At 48.6% G+C, this 15,235-nt stretch overlaps 10 protein-coding genes across 10 annotated transcripts; 8 read left to right on the top strand and 2 right to left on the bottom strand.

Annotated features, from left to right (window-relative positions):
* Positions 1 to 405: 405 nt before the first annotated feature.
* Positions 406 to 1,811, top strand: M437DRAFT_72842 (MFS general substrate transporter; the record flags this gene model as incomplete). The annotated part of the gene is made up of 3 exons (XM_041025917.1): positions 406 to 802; positions 862 to 933; positions 1,015 to 1,811. The coding sequence occupies 3 exons, from the start codon at positions 406 to 408 to the stop codon at positions 1,809 to 1,811; spliced, it is 1,266 nt and encodes a 421-aa protein (XP_040883037.1).
* Positions 1,812 to 2,079: 268 nt separating this feature from the next.
* Positions 2,080 to 3,049, top strand: M437DRAFT_81852 (uncharacterized protein; the record flags this gene model as incomplete). Its single annotated transcript, XM_041027630.1, has 2 exons — positions 2,080 to 2,461; positions 2,517 to 3,049. 2 exons carry the CDS (start codon positions 2,080 to 2,082, stop codon positions 3,047 to 3,049), a joined length of 915 nt encoding a protein of 304 aa, XP_040883038.1.
* A 242-nt stretch (positions 3,050 to 3,291) lies between these two features.
* M437DRAFT_40369 (DUF383-domain-containing protein) lies at positions 3,292 to 4,506 on the top strand (the record flags this gene model as incomplete). Its single annotated transcript, XM_041020182.1, has 3 exons — positions 3,292 to 3,312; positions 3,365 to 3,410; positions 3,479 to 4,506. 3 exons carry the CDS (start codon positions 3,292 to 3,294, stop codon positions 4,504 to 4,506), a joined length of 1,095 nt encoding a protein of 364 aa, XP_040883039.1.
* Positions 4,507 to 5,326: 820 nt separating this feature from the next.
* M437DRAFT_40778 (uncharacterized protein) lies at positions 5,327 to 6,251 on the bottom strand (the record flags this gene model as incomplete). Its single annotated transcript, XM_041020249.1, has 2 exons — positions 5,327 to 6,021; positions 6,134 to 6,251. The coding sequence occupies 2 exons, from the start codon at positions 6,249 to 6,251 to the stop codon at positions 5,327 to 5,329; spliced, it is 813 nt and encodes a 270-aa protein (XP_040883040.1).
* Positions 6,252 to 6,896: 645 nt separating this feature from the next.
* On the top strand, positions 6,897 to 7,457 carry M437DRAFT_72845 (ubiquitin-conjugating enzyme; the record flags this gene model as incomplete). Its single annotated transcript, XM_041025918.1, has 3 exons — positions 6,897 to 6,920; positions 6,971 to 7,087; positions 7,143 to 7,457. The coding sequence occupies 3 exons, from the start codon at positions 6,897 to 6,899 to the stop codon at positions 7,455 to 7,457; spliced, it is 456 nt and encodes a 151-aa protein (XP_040883041.1).
* An 835-nt stretch (positions 7,458 to 8,292) lies between these two features.
* On the top strand, positions 8,293 to 9,672 carry M437DRAFT_63548 (uncharacterized protein; the record flags this gene model as incomplete). Its single annotated transcript, XM_041024277.1, has 2 exons — positions 8,293 to 8,876; positions 8,928 to 9,672. The coding sequence occupies 2 exons, from the start codon at positions 8,293 to 8,295 to the stop codon at positions 9,670 to 9,672; spliced, it is 1,329 nt and encodes a 442-aa protein (XP_040883042.1).
* Positions 9,673 to 10,269: 597 nt separating this feature from the next.
* On the top strand, positions 10,270 to 11,125 carry M437DRAFT_41354 (uncharacterized protein; the record flags this gene model as incomplete). Its single annotated transcript, XM_041020369.1, has 3 exons — positions 10,270 to 10,556; positions 10,610 to 10,748; positions 10,802 to 11,125. 3 exons carry the CDS (start codon positions 10,270 to 10,272, stop codon positions 11,123 to 11,125), a joined length of 750 nt encoding a protein of 249 aa, XP_040883043.1.
* Positions 11,126 to 11,734: 609 nt separating this feature from the next.
* On the top strand, positions 11,735 to 12,278 carry M437DRAFT_81858 (uncharacterized protein; the record flags this gene model as incomplete). The annotated part of the gene is made up of 2 exons (XM_041027631.1): positions 11,735 to 11,764; positions 11,820 to 12,278. The coding sequence occupies 2 exons, from the start codon at positions 11,735 to 11,737 to the stop codon at positions 12,276 to 12,278; spliced, it is 489 nt and encodes a 162-aa protein (XP_040883044.1).
* Positions 12,279 to 12,632: 354 nt separating this feature from the next.
* M437DRAFT_81859 (putative monocarboxylate transporter) lies at positions 12,633 to 14,213 on the top strand (the record flags this gene model as incomplete). The annotated part of the gene is made up of 2 exons (XM_041027632.1): positions 12,633 to 12,840; positions 12,943 to 14,213. 2 exons carry the CDS (start codon positions 12,633 to 12,635, stop codon positions 14,211 to 14,213), a joined length of 1,479 nt encoding a protein of 492 aa, XP_040883045.1.
* Positions 14,214 to 14,272: 59 nt separating this feature from the next.
* Positions 14,273 to 14,961, bottom strand: M437DRAFT_81860 (uncharacterized protein; the record flags this gene model as incomplete). Its single annotated transcript, XM_041027633.1, has 2 exons — positions 14,273 to 14,865; positions 14,925 to 14,961. The coding sequence occupies 2 exons, from the start codon at positions 14,959 to 14,961 to the stop codon at positions 14,273 to 14,275; spliced, it is 630 nt and encodes a 209-aa protein (XP_040883046.1).
* Positions 14,962 to 15,235: the final 274 nt, after the last annotated feature.

Here is a 15,235-nt window from a genome sequence, read left to right on the forward strand (position 1 = left end):
TCCTATGCATCTACAGACATCGAAGTCTTTTTTTCGCACTGCCTTGTTGCATGCAAAATCATAACAGTCGAACGCACCAGCCAATTGCGCCACGGAAGATTTGAAAGCTGAGGCTTTTCTCTAGGATTCATTGTCGTAAACGACAACGAACAAGTTGGTGCGACTTTTCCGTGTGATTCTCAATCAAAACTGGTAGTTGCAGTCATGCGTCCTAGACTTCCGAGAATACGTATCGTGAATATATACGTGGTTAGAGATATGAACGAATGACTGAGCGCTTCGGTGATACCCCTCTCTCTGAGTACAATGGCCTCGGCAATGGTTGTGAGAAGGACGCGATCATGGTTGACTCAAATATGTCGCTGCTTTCACCATGTCATTTGAGTGTCTGATCATGTACGTGCAATGAATGATATACAATTGACACCGATCAAGCCTTCTCATCCGGTTGCGATTCAGCCAGCCTCTAGCAGTCATTGTGCAGCACCCAGTACAGCAACACAGGAAGCAGAGCAACCCCGAACCGACATTGTCGAACAAAATCTTGCCCCTTCAGATAAAGGTATCGCAGCATGGCGACTTTTATTAGCTGCTTTTATCTTTGAAACCTTATTCTGGGGCTTTCCTCTCTCCTTCGGCGTCTTTCAAGACTATTATTCCAAGACACCTGAATTTGCAGGTAATGCATACATCCCGGTCGTGGGCACTGTGGCCTCAGGGCTTGGGTACCTAGGTGCTCCGGTGATCATGTTATTGATTCAGCGCTTTCCATGGTATCGCCGCTATATGATATGGTTTGGATGTTGGTTCCCATTTCTCATGCTTTAGAAAGCCCTTACGCATGTACTGACTGTTATCAAGGGCCCATCTGTGTTCTTGGCCTTGCACTAGGTTCTTTTGCCACCTCTCTGGAAGCGTTGATTGCATCACAAGGTTAAGCCTACGGATTTGGATTCTTGGTCTTCTACTATCCTATTCTATCGATGGTGGACGAGTATTGGATCGCAAAGAGAGGAATGGCTTATGGAATGCTCTGTGCTGCAAGTGGTTTCTCTGGGTGCTTCATGCCATTTGTGCTTCAAGCTTTGCTGGACAAATATGGATTCAGGATTACTTTGAGAGCTGTCGCGATTGCGCTGACAGTGCTCACTGGTCCTTTGATCCCATTGTTCAGAGGGCGTTTGCCAGTGTCCAGAAGCACCGCAAGCAGAAAAATTGACTGGACATTCCTCCGCATGCCATCCTTTTGGATGTACTCCGTGGCAAACATTTTGCAAGGCTTTGGATACTTCTTCCCAGGGTTGTACCTACCTTCGTATGCGTCATCACTTTCACTCAATCCTCACACTGGAGCAATGTTACTGGCCGTGATGAGCATCTGCCAAGTCTGTGGTCAATTCACATTCGGCATACTCTCTGACAAAAAGGTATCAGTCAACACACTGGCTCTCTTGTCAACAGCAGCGGCAGCAATCTCAGTACTGGGGATCTGGAAAGTGGCATCTTCTCTGCCGGTTCTCATTGTCTTTGGTATTCTATATGGATTCTTCGCCGCAGGCTTCACGGCAATTTGGGCGAGGATAACGAGTTCGGTGACAAATGATGTCGGTACCGCACCTGTGATATACGGCTTGTTGAACTTTCAGAAGGGCTTGGGCAATGTGCTTACAGGACCTATTGGAGCTGCTTTGATTGGCAGGAACGCTACCACTGCAAGTGGTATCTTTAGATGGGTTATTCTATTCACAGGAATATGCATGGCTGGCAGCTCTTGCGCAACCTTGTTGCAGCGTCTGAAGTCTATCAAGTAGTATTTGGACGCAAGATTGCAGCGTGTAAGAATGTGAACATCTGATGATATGATCGAAAACCATGGATGAAGGTAGCACCCTGACTCAAACAACATCTCGATGATCGAGAGGATACCAATGCTGTACATATACATGACTAATAAGCACCCATTTTTTTTTTGCTAGGTCGTGATCCTTCGTCGATCACTGGGCCCAATGCCTCACATGTACCTTCTGTGCGACCTCTCCCACTTTATCGCCTGTAACACCTCACGAAACACCTCCAAGAATGTCTTCATCCTGGAAAGAAAGCCAACAAAGTGATCCTCACCGGCAAGATCGTGAGCATCAAAGCGCGATAATCACGATCCACACTCTGCTGAGCGACAATGCTACAACACCCGAGCAAGCGGCCAGAGACATCACGTCAAGCTACGAGCCTCGTCTTCTAGCCGGCAAGACCGACTTGTGCTCGCTGTGGTATCTGATCATGTCTGCAATACTACATCCAGAGACCACAGACCAAGACCTTGAGACACTTGTCGAGATGCTTGTACATATGTCACGCTCGCCTGATGTTGTAGTCGACGGCAAGATTGTCAAAGAAAATGGTCGAGAATACTGGCATGACCTTCCCGAACTAAGTTTCTGGTTCATGGAATACGCGATGAGTGAGTCTCGGCTGGCTTGTTGCAGATCCATGCTCTGTACTAATATAATGAACAGGCGTAAACACTGTCGAAAGTATCGACGAAGGACGAACCCAGATAACGTGGTCCGGACAAGCAAGACGATTCGAAGTGGCCAATCGCTTCGGAGCAATATTGCTACACCACATCGATGCAAATCATTCCCCGAGGGTCTCTAGAGGGTTCCGTCAATTGGCTCTGGAAACGATCCGAGACGCATTGGAAGTCAGCATTGAATCATCAGCTCAAGTCCGACGAGCAGGTATCTACATTCCTGCAGCTGCTCAATGGTTTCTCCATGCCAGTCCGCAAATCTGGCAATTTAGCAAGAACAAAGAAGGATATGAAGGTGAGAAAATTTGGAAGGAATGGCTTGGTGGCAGTGATGGGAGTAAGCCTACATGGGTCGGGGACGATGGATTTAGCGTTGAAAGGTGGATATTTTGGAAAGAGCAACTTGTGGAAGTGCTGGAGGTTGAAGAGAGAGGTGGACGTGTTGTTGACAATATTGTCGATCATGCGAAGAGAGCGATAAAGGCTATGAACGATGTTGAGCAGGAGAATGCGTAGACCTCGTAGTTGACGCCATTCCTGCTCAGCTTGGATACTTGATCGTTTGGTTTCTATCGTGATGCGCAGCAAGTACGAACAGACCGCGCCCGGTGTCGATGGTGGAAGGCGGTGTGGCAGATCCTCGGGATCCAGACGATAAGAGATAAGGATCTCCCAAGCTTTCGACTTCGTCATTGGGTTACAGAAAAAAAGTTGTCGCATTCAATCCACCGAGTCACTCAGACCGCAACACATACAAGATGCCTACTGAACTTGAAGAGGTGCGTAGCTTCAGGTCCCCAACTTCAGACCCCCTGCTGATAACTACCGCAGCTCGTCGAGTTCCTCCACCATGGAAACACCCAAATCCGCCAGATCGGTATGCCAACCAACCTCGAACACAACCTCAGCACAGCACAAAGAATACCTCTAACAAGTCCCAACCAGCGGTCGAGAACCTCGTCGGCTTCTCCACAGCTCAACCCTCTCTCTTCAAATACCAAGACCTCACTCCCATCAAAGACATGAAACTGCTAGTCCGCGACTATCCACCCATCGCAAAAAACGTCCTCACAATCCTCGTAAACATATCCTCAGACGAGCAAGTTCTGAACGCTCTAGCCACCGACGACCAATTCCTCGAGACACTCTACTCGCGCATCACAAACGCAAAAGAGGAAAATGCAGATGAGATGGCTATGCTACTGGCCAACCTTACAAAACATGAACACCTCAAGACATTGCTCACGGTCAAGCGCGAGGTTCCCAAACCGCTTTCGACTTCGCCGTTTGCGATTGATCAGTTGTTGGATTTGTTTGTCAAGGGCCAGGAGGGCAGTTATAACCCCAAGGCAAACTTCGACTATCTGTGTTACGTGTTTGCGGATATTTCAAAGTACGAGGAGGGAAGAAAGCATTTCTTGACTCCAAGGGAGGAGGATGAGAATATTGTGCCGTTGTCCAAGTTGATTGTGTTTACCGAACACAAGTCGACGATTAGAAGGAGGGGCGTGGCTTCCACGATCAAGAATGCCTCGTTTGATACGGATTCACATGTCAAGATGTTGTCGACGGATGAGACCGAGGGTGGTCTGAATATCTTGCCATACCTTCTGTTGCCCTTGATGGGTCCTGAGGAGTACGAAGACAAAGACATGGACAGCATGCCTGAGGAACTGCAACTCCTGCCCCCGGACAAGACTCGCGAGCCCGAAACCGACATCCAGATTATTCACCTCGAGACTTTGCTTTTGCTCACCACAACAAGAGAAGGCAGAGACTTCATGAGGGAAAAGAACGTATACGCGGTCATCAGAGAGTTGCATTTGCACACTGAGAGCCCCGATGTGCAGGAGGCTTGCGACAGAGTGGTGCAGATTATCGCAAGAGATGAGGAAGGTGAGGGTGAGGAGCCACCGCAACCGCCGAAGATTGAGGAGCTCGATGAAGAGGATGAGTTGGTCGAGGTTGCCTAGAAGACTAAAATCAGAGTTTCTTGAGTGACCAAATTATTTGTTCGGAAACATGTGGAACATTTGCTTGCATTCGTAAACGAGATTGGCAGGACAAGACAATTGTCTTGCTCGCTCTGATATACCGCTGCTACATATCTTATGCAAGGCTGTGATGCCCTGGGTACTGTCCAAAGACAGCAAAGATACAATCTGGAGATCGGAAATGACAGGCAGTGTGTTATGTGTCAGGAACACGCAACGAACATTGGTGTTTTACTCGTTCATCGTCGCAACCGACAAATAGATATTCCAACGAAAGAGAGTGTGAGCAGCATAACCCGCTGCTTCCAGAAGAGACAGGCACATCGCAATCTCACGATTTTCACACCTGACCTCCGCAATAACCACCAGGCCCAGTCATCGAGTCCAGAACGATAGAACACGTCCCTTTTGTTTGTTTTGTGAATTTTGTTGTCCATTTGTGATAAGAGTTGAGAAGTAGCCGCCATCCCAAGCAAAGCTGCTGCAGCAAGGAAAGACTCATGAGTGTCACAATTTGGGGTCAAAACGAGATGAGAGTGTTGTTCAATCTGGGCATAGAGTCGAGTTATCGAGGCATGATGTCTTTTTTGTTGAGTTTCTTTGGTTCGATCATGTCGTGAGGACAAGCTCGAGATGTCTTGATCTTCGAAAACGTGATCTGAGGTCGAGATACCAAGACAAAGGCCTATCAAGTGGCGTGAGGAGAAGAGCGAATGCTACAAAATCAGTTCAAGTGTTAGCAAAAGGAGGTCTCGAAGATAGTATTCACAGGGTGGCAGAACAGCACAAGAAGAAATTCTCAAACTTGCCCCTTCAACTCTGTCAAATCATCGATATGGTTTGCCATGGCGACAAACAGATCGAAGAACATGCGTCCACCACTCTCCATCTCCACTTGCATGGTACCACTACGCTTGAAAGTGTTGCGGCTGCGGATAATCAAAGCAAGGTAATGTGCACGAAGCCGAGAATCAGTCTCTGGCGTATTGTCGTAGGCAAATCTCGCACTGCGAAGGATAGTAGCAACCTCAATGCCTGACTGCAGTCCCTGCTTACGCAAAGACAGCTTTTTGAGTTCTTCGAGACCGAATCGCTCAGCCAGGCAATAGATAGCCGTATCACGCAAGATCAAGCCATTGACCCTTGAACTGAATGTGGTGACTGTGGTTGCATTACCCCTGCCTTGGTATTTGGGGGAGAGGGAAGAACACTCATCCACGGATTCAAGGACCCAGGTGTTTCTTCTGCGATCATGGAGCAAACGCGGGAAGTAATCGCCTTTGTACATGAATTCGAGGACGGCGGAAAAGATCTCTGCTTCTTCGTCGGGTAGGAAGATGCGACGAGATGAGGACGAAGCTGAAGTATAGAGGGCGTCCTTGGCTGCCGATCCGAAGAAGGGCGAGGTTTTGAGGACGTCTTCATGAGCAGCGAACAGGCGTTGGTCCTTGCCTACCACTATGGTGACTATGGCGCTATTGAGCCTGGGAGAGGCTTGGCTGTATAGATACAAGTCAATGGACGCGAATCAAATGACTTGGCGAATATCAAGGAGACAGGAGAAAAAATAAAGGAAAGAAGAACACCTACACAGCACTTGACGGACTGGACGGCTGAGCAAGCTGCTCGATCAACTTCAGCTTTGCATCATCACGGAAGGATCTCTTGGTAGGCTTCGTAGCCTTGCCGGCACGATCCTTGTAACCAAAAGACCTCTTCAGCATGTTGGGAAGAATTGTCACGACGAGAGGAGAGGAAGGAGAAGGCTTATAAACGAATGAAGATTGACGCGCGTAGCATGAGATAGCTATCGAGGAAACAGGCGCGCACTCGGACAAGCTTTCACAGGCAGTAACACTATCCCTTTCTTACGAAAAAGAAGCGTTACGTGTGCGAGCAGCTTGGAGGGGTGGATTGTCGGCGACCTTTTGGCGGGCGTGGAAGAAGGAAGAGAAGAGACAGAAAGTGAAAATGACTACTTATTATTGGAGGTGTCACGCACCCCTGGGCGCGAGGCTGGACGTTAGATGCAGCTGATTGGGTGCGCGTGGTATATCAGGCAGCAACCGCCATTGTCATGCAGGGATTGACGAGGAGAGATCTACAATGCGTTTGTGTTGCCTGGTAGACGGAACTGCATTATCGTAAGAGTCACGGAAGCACATGCTAGAAAGTGCAGTTGTGAAAGGAAGGGAGAAAGGAGAAAGTGAAAGTGACTTCCCTGGTGTTGTTGGTGTGAGAGCTTGAAAAGCCCCACAGTCCAGGCACCCCGCGTCACCGCCCAGAGCTGAAACACCTTGATTCATCCTTCTTGCTTCCACTTTTCTTGGTCTTCCTTTTCTCCTACACACACCCACATCTCATTCATCATGGCCAACAAGAGAATTGTTACCGTATGTTGTATGACCTATGCGCTTAAGATCAGCACTAAAACCGACAACAGGAACTTGGCCAAGTGTCGACCAACCCTGTGCCGGGCACTCAGGTGCAGCTCGCCGAAGAGGGCAACGTCTTTCTCTGGGAAGTCATCATGCAGGGCCCCGAGGACTCTGTCTACGCCGTGTGTAATCCCACGATCTCTACTCTAGTGAGCCACAATGCTGACCCGTCCGCAGAACGGCAAGTTCAAGATCGAAGTCGCACTGCCCAAGGAGTACCCCTTCAAACCACCCACCGTCTCGTTCAAAACCAAGATCTATCACCCCAACGTCAGCAACGATGACAAGGGCAGCATGTGCCTCGGCATGCTCCGTTCCGACCAATGGAAGCCACCAAACAAGATTCGCGACGTTCTGATCCTCGTCCGTCAGATCCTCTCTGCCCCTCAACCTGATGATGCCGTCGAAAGTAGAATCGCCGACGAGTACAAGAATCACCCTGAGGTCTTTGAAAAGAACGCAAAGGACTTTGTCGCAAAGTACTGCAAGTAGGATTTGGTCTTGAAGAACAAACAAGCAATCAAGGACTTTGAGGACGCAGAATCAGAATGGGAGTGGGACTATGAAGAGCTGGGCCCCAGATATGATCCAAATTCTGTCGAAGACTTGAGACACACGGGCATAGCTGGAGGAGGATGTGCATACAGCAGGGCGTTATGGGAATGGCATGCGAAAAGGGACCGCAGGGATAAAGCATAGGCGCACCATCACTCATCGATCATTCAGGGACACAATCGATTTTTTACACTGCTTTATGTTCACTGCAGTACTAACGCACAGCCGTCCTCGTATCCCACTTCCGTTCAGAATTTGAGGACAAGCAGTTCAAAACACAAGGAAGGAACGAATTACGGCGTTAAGCCGGACATAGAACTCCACCTTCCATATCTCTTCATCTCTCATCACCCTCCTTGCGACTCTTCACCATCCATAAAGTTGACATCGTATTCCATCAATCGTCTTCTTCTGTATACAACCTTTCAAAGGCTGATATTAACAAAAATAAGATGTTTGTTCGAGTCTCGAAAGACCGACTTACCATTTGTAATCATCCTGCCTCTCGTCTAGTCAACATAAACACACTTCTTGTTGTTTGAGAGTCGCATCGATATATGGTAGGCGAATGACCTTTTCATTCGCACTTTCTTTGTCTGTGAAGCAGTATCAGCGTCCATCCAGACTTTTTGTCTAGGGACTTTGTGAACATGGCTTTGTTATCGCCGCATTCGGTACAGAGCGTCCAACTGCGACAAAAGCCATTACTTTACCTTGCGAAGACCAGTCATCTCGAAAACTATCGAGCATCCTTCTCTGTGGAGCTTGCAACATGATCAAAGCTCTAGGAAGCCTCATTGCCAGCATTTTCGATTCCAGGATCGGCTTCGATGAGACTCTCAAGGTTATTGATCTCGAAGAACTAAATCGAAAGGGCTACATCAATCTACCAGATTCCAACTTCCCAGTCAACCCTGATTTTGAAGAGAAGGCACAAGAGCACGTAACTGGTGCTTTTATCAGGAAGTTGCGCGGATGGGAACCCATCATCTCTCCCATACATCCTATCTTTCTCCCACGGAAATGGAACAACGTCTCCAAGGATGACTACGACCTCATGATACCTGCACTGAGGCTGGCTAGTAGGATATTGGATGAACCTCAAATCTTGACTTATATCAAAGGAGCCCTGAAGAAGCCTTTGATACCTATCAACGATAATGAAGCAACGAACAAGGCAGGGCAGCCATTGTACACATTCTCAAACGAGCCCCTCCGAGACTGGACAACGGAAGAGATCTGGCATATTCTGTTTACTCTGAAAGACTGCATCGAGTTCCAGTTCTCAGCTCATCTACCGTTTGGATGCATGGCAATGTGTGGAGCTGGAGACACAGGCTCTATGATTGCGATTGGGTATGTCTTTAGCCAATGAAGCTTGACAAGAATAGTTCTGACCATTGATAGTGCCTATTCTGCCAAAATAACCCTGAACAACCAATTCTTGGGTGTATTCCGACGGAAGCTCAAGGCAAGCCAGTTCTCAAAACCATGGAATCCTGGTACGCATGATGAGTCCGCTGTTCTACGTTCACAGTTCGCATTTGCTGTGACTCTTGTTCATGAAGTCATGCATGCTCTCTGGCTTACTTCCAATCCCACATATCTACAGCACTATGCGCCACCACAACCTTCGCAATGGGTAAACCCCGCAGAACCATTTTACCGCGATGGTCGAATGAATGAGTTGGGAGCTTGCTGGGAGACTCATGTGTTTGGCGGCAATGTTCACATGTTGGGCTATCCTCATGGTGCTATCATGCCCTATGGCATGACCACTGTACCCTTCCCTGGCACATGGGAGTTTTATCCTTCGGTAATTGATCGCGGTAACCCAAGAAAATGGGGCTATGAATGGATGACCACATATCCGATAGAGATGAAACACATCCGCAAGATGTTTACTAACGAGATGTGGGATGAGGTCCAGAGATATGGCATCAAGCGATTGAAAAGGAAGAGGAAATTGGGCTACAGAACTTATACCGACAAGAAGTATCGCGGATTGGCACCTGGTGAGGCCGCTCTGGGTCAAGCACCCTCGCCGACTTCCAGCGTGGACAGCAAAGAAGGGGAAGAAGACCACAAAGGTGTCGTAAGACGAGAACCTCCAACAGCTACAAAAGACAACAGCTTTGTGATCATTGGCTAGCGTCTCAATTATTATTTCCTCAAAAAGATCCCTGTCTTTAATGGTTGAAGGCGCACTTGGCCCCGAATCTATGTCGTGCGCCATTGACACATCTACCATTTGTAGGACGCACAGGACGTCATCTGTAGTGCGAAATTTCCCAACAATCCACGACATTGATCATCAAGGTGTGCAAAAGATAAGCACTCATCAACGCGGTGTGGAAATAATCAGAGAAATCGATAATTAATGACATAACTCTGAGGTCACAGAGCCCCAAAGATCGGCTCTTGCGGCTACCGAAATAGGAAACCATGTCAACGTATCCCCCAGATTTTCGTGGAGATCCGCGCGGGTACTCAGATGAAAAAGGCAAACAAGAACTGGGTGTGATGGAGACCGATGATGATATGAGGACAAGGGGAAAGATATGATGAATGATTCAAGACTGTTTCTGCCGTGTTGCCGTGGAGGGAAGAGATAGATAGACTTGGAGTGCCGCCGTCCCTCTGGTTAGTTCCTGACCTTTTCCTCTCCTTACCTCAATAGTGCGAGCATTATTCAGTCTTTCCTGGACACACCACCAAGAACCCGTTCTTTTAAACCAGATAATCAGCCATGGCTTTGAACTCCCACGACGTCGCAAAAGTCGACTCGTTTATCAACCGCGAACCCGAAGTTCGCATTGTCCTCAGACCTATCGCACCACCCGCAGCACTAGGATTGGCAGGTTTCGCAGGCAGTACATGGATAACAGCATCGTGGATTGCCAATTGGTGGGGCAATGACAGTTCTCCAACCATCTTTTTCCCATTTGTCGCTTTCTGGGGTGGGTTGAGTCAGTTTATTGCTGGACTTTATGGGTTCCATGCGAGAGATACGTTGGTCAGCGTGATTAATACGATGTAAGTGTTTGCGAAAGATGTAGGAGAAGGAACAATTGCTGATGAGAGAATAGGTGGGGCGCGTTTTGGATGAGTGAGGGATTGATGTTTTTGTTGAACACGGTTGGTGCTTTGCCCGCTGGCGATATCCATGCGCATTTGCCTGAATTGGCATCTTGGTTTGTGGTTTTGGCTGCTTTTACTTGGGTCGGCGTAAGGTTTTCTCTGCCTCTCTCTGCTGTTTCACAAACACTGATTCTCTCTAGGCAATCGCAGCAACCGCCCGTGACGTTATCCTCGCAACCCTCCTCTTCGCCCTTGCCATCGGAACAACAATCGCCTGCTGTCTCTTTGCCTACGGAACTGGAGTTGGAGTCGGCATCAAAGTAGCCGCTTACTTCTGGATGTTTTCGTCCTTGCTTGCTTGGTGGCGTGTTGCGGTCTACTTGATTGAAGAGGCATATGGCCCTAAGAGTGGGATTGCAAAGTTCTTCCCTGTGTTCAGAACTGCTACCGAGAAGAGTGCTCCTATGGTTGTTCCTGGATTGGGAGAGCCTGGTGTCAAGAGAGGTATGCCTGGTGTTATCTAAGCAGGTTGTTCTGCAGATTGTTGGTGAAGTAAGTCGATGGAGGAGAAATATCAAGATTAGCATTAATGCATAATTCACGTCTTTTGCTTGTACAGTTCGAGCAGATGTCTGCTCTGCATAATCTCTTTCGACGTGTCAATATCGTGGGCATGACTGATATGATCTTGTTACACAAACGCAGATCATACCGGCATGCTGCATATGCTGAACTCATGACACTGACCTGTCCACTTCCTGCCTCTGATGGTCTTGCTAACTTGCCTTTAGGAAAGTGATCAAGACGGTTATGTGCAGCAATGTCGTTGGCTTTCTGGATTTTGACCAATTGAGACCATCCGGCAGACAGGCGATGCGTTTGCTCAAAGCCTCAACGGAAGCATGTTTGATGACTCGCAATATATCGCTGTCATTCGCTAGGCAGCAGAGCGGATAGATGCAGAGAAAAGACATGCCTCTGGATGGTGGCAGAACCAGATGCAGCATCAGACCGCTTCTCAATGAAGCTGGAATATATCATGAGGTCTCCCAAGTACCAAGCTCTTCTACCTTTCCTTCATAGCAAGACCACGTATCATTCATCAGCGATACCACCAACTTAGCAAGCTCATCATGTCTTCCACAAACAACACCAACGCTGCTGTAAGTGTGCTTCTCAACATCTGAACTGTGCTTCCAACTTTCTCACCTTGTTTAGACTGCCGACACTACCCCAGCCATCCCCGAGTATCGCAAGAAGGTCATCAAGACCATGAATACCCAGGAAGCCAAGAAGAAGGAGGGCATCACACTCCTCACCCCGCAACCCAGTCCCCACGGCCATGCTCGCGTATACCAAGACTTCCGTTGGTCAAACGCTCAACGCGATCGCTTCCTCGCTGACGGTACTCTACCCTTCGACGTCAACAACGTACCCTCCAACCTCAAGCCTGTTCCCATTGGCATGTGGATCTTCGATGGTAGAGGTAGTACCCAGCACTCCATGCCTGAGATCGAGATGAATCCTCTGCCTGATCTTGAGCGCAACAAGGCGGTTGTGGTCATCGACTTTGGCATTCCGGATTACTTGTGCATGATCCCGCCTGGTCTTTGTCGTCTGGTGCCTACCGGTCCTAACAAGGGTCGCTTGGAGCCCACTTTTGGTAATCTGTCTTGATGGTCATCGACCGCCATCGGCAGCGAGATTTCCTATAAGCTGTGGACTCGAAGGCGCAGCTGAGATGGTAGCGAAGAAGGAATCGGAGCTGGGTCAGAACAGTCACTTTGCAAGACGTTGATTGCAGAATCGTTCGCCCTGGAAAGCGTGTCAGGTGTAAATCAGGAGAAAGACAGATCGGAGATGGAAGTCGCGAAGGTTCAAGATCGGGAATCCTTGAAACGCTCATTGGTTGGACCCCTCATGCAACACTGAGTCATCGAATAAATACCATACTTATGTCGCATGACTTTCAATTTGTTTCTCTCATAGCCATCACTTCAAAGGAGAATTTGTTTTTGTATGACAGCAACGATGGCGAAAGTCGAAGGTTCTAATCAGGCGATTGAGCTTCAAGCTCAGCCGAGCAGCTCAGCTTCACGACACGAAACAGAGCCTGAAGTCGTTGACCACGATGACAGCTCGACCAGTATTGAACATAGTCCACCCAGACGAACTGGCTCAAGAAGGAAGATGGCATCCGTGCTTCTCGGGTCCGCCGTATTACAATTCCCTATATGGGGTAAGTCTTTTCCCACAGCTGTCTCAACACCGCCTGTGCCCAGTCATAGCATTTCCGCCTAGATTCACATCTTACGCGGATCCTAACACTCGCATACTTCAGGCTTTGCAATGAGCTATGGTATCTTCCAAGAATACTACATCAAACACTGGACTTTACAAGGAAGCCAGGATTTGACTGGTATTATTGGTATGACTTCGAATGGAGTCATGTACCTCTCTATGCCTTTCCTCTTTGCCCTTTTCACCAAACGATGGGCAAGGTATCGTCAGATCGCAGCTTTACTAGGCACTGCTATTGCCTGTGTGAGTTACTTGCTGTCGAGCTTTAGCAGCAATGTCTGGCATCTGGTGTTCACGCAAGGCGTTTTTGCTGCCTTTGGATCAGCTCTGGTTTTCAGCCCTATGACCTTGTCTTTAGGTGAGTGGTATAAGACAAGCCATCGGGCGCTGGCCTATGGCATCACACTGTCCTGCAAAAACATTGTCGGCTCGGTGTGTCCATTCTTGTTCTCTGGGCTTCTGGATCAGCATGGCTTTCGCTTCGCACTCAGGATCTGGGCAGTTTTGGTCGCTGGTACAAGTGTGTTCACGATTCTCCTCATCCCGACGCACCCTTCATCGTTGGCCATGGGAACACAAGATTCCACTGACAGCGTCGATGCTGAGCAAGACGCAAGAAGAACAACAGACACGGTCAGAACCCGTAAGATACCCTGGCACTTCTTGCATCACCAGACCATCTACATCTACTGCGTAGCCATCGTGCTGCAGTCCGCAGGTTATGGAATACCACAAACATATCTCAACACCTACGCCAGCGAAGTCGCCAAGCTCTCCCAAACCTCTGCAACTCTTTTGCTCACACTGTTTAACATTCCTGGCATTGCCTCGTCCTCGTTCTTTGGTTATCTGAGTGAGAACAAGCATTTTACACTCTCTGCCACAACTGTCACTTGTATCTCAGGGCTCAGCTCTGCATTGAGTGCCTTCCTTCTCTGGGGCTTGACGACTCAAGGCAATTTGGCGACACTGGTCCTCTTCTCCATCACCTTTGGCTTCTTCGCTGGAGGATATAGTGCGACATGGGGAGGCTTAATGAATGACCTCGAGAGCGAGGCTAGACAGTCAAACGAAGCCATCGATTCAGGTATGGTGTATGGATTGTTGAACGGAGCAAGAGGCCTTGGATATGTTGCTGGAGGCTTAGTTGGTGTGCCATTACTCAAAGCTGGTACCGAAAGATATAGTGGGATTGCTGGTAGTGGGTTTGGAGTACAGTCAAGCTATGGACCGCTGATTATATTCACGGGGCTAGCGTCGGTGTTTGGTGGATGGGGTGCGTTGTGGAAGTGGAAGAAGCTCAGGTTGTAATTGTGTAGAGATTCGTTGAGAAGCCAGAAGAATGAAATGAAAGTTCGGTATGTCTGCGGTTACTGATCTCGCATATGCCGGATGCGTGTACTCCTACGCAAGGTGTTTTCTCGTGCTGTATCATCCGTATCAATGGCTTCCATCTCGGAAGCACGCCGCCTGGGAGGTCGAGCTCGGCCAGGGGAGGGACTTGAACTTGCAAAGGGTGTTGGTAACCGGTTTGCAAGAGCGACACTTGAACATGTCGGAGGGGGTGTGATTCCGGCAGATACCTGCTCAGAGCTTTCGCGTTCGATGGATTCACGGATTGACTCAGCTGTCGAGGGAGAAGACTCAGGGGTCTCGTCAGGTGTCAAGTCGGGTCTGTAATAACTGCCGGCGCTGAGAAAGAGATCGTTTTCTACAATCTCGCCGAACTGGGTGGGAGGAGTGGCACGGTCGGTAAAGAATGTATCATGGATATTGCCCAGGTGCTCTGAGGTCATATCGAGGAGATACTCCAGAGCAGCTATGACTGTAGGCATTGGCCGTTCCATCGTGAGAGCGTGTTTGACGCGGTCAGTCTCAGCTATTACAGCGTGGTAACCTTGTCCTCTCTTCAAGATGACAATTTCGGGATTATCAGCTTGCAGCTTCATGAACTTGAAGTTTGCTTTGGGTCGAATTATCGGTATGTGTAGCCCCAGCAATGCAAAACACCAAAAAGCTCACCAGCAATCTGTTCTCTCAGACCCTGTATATCTGCCATATTGCAAGTTGTATTTCGTGCAGTACGTGTTGTTTTGTGCAAGACGATGCGGTCGTACAAATGGTCTGTAGGACAAGAAGGAGCTCGGGCCTTTCATGTGAGAGCAGTGACGTTGTTGCAAACACGATGAGGAGCAAGTCAGCATCATCTTTCCTCCTATACCAAACATCATGCGACATGTCCGACTATACTGATGACGAGCCCGAGGGGATTATAGCGCGTGTCAAGGTTGGTATGCTACTCCCTCTCTGACCAAAACCCAATTGACCATCAT

The sequence above is a fragment of the Aureobasidium melanogenum genome (assembly GCF_000721775.1).
Source record: "Aureobasidium melanogenum CBS 110374 unplaced genomic scaffold scaffold_3, whole genome shotgun sequence".
NCBI classification, from domain to species: Eukaryota; Fungi; Ascomycota; class Dothideomycetes; order Dothideales; family Saccotheciaceae; genus Aureobasidium; species Aureobasidium melanogenum.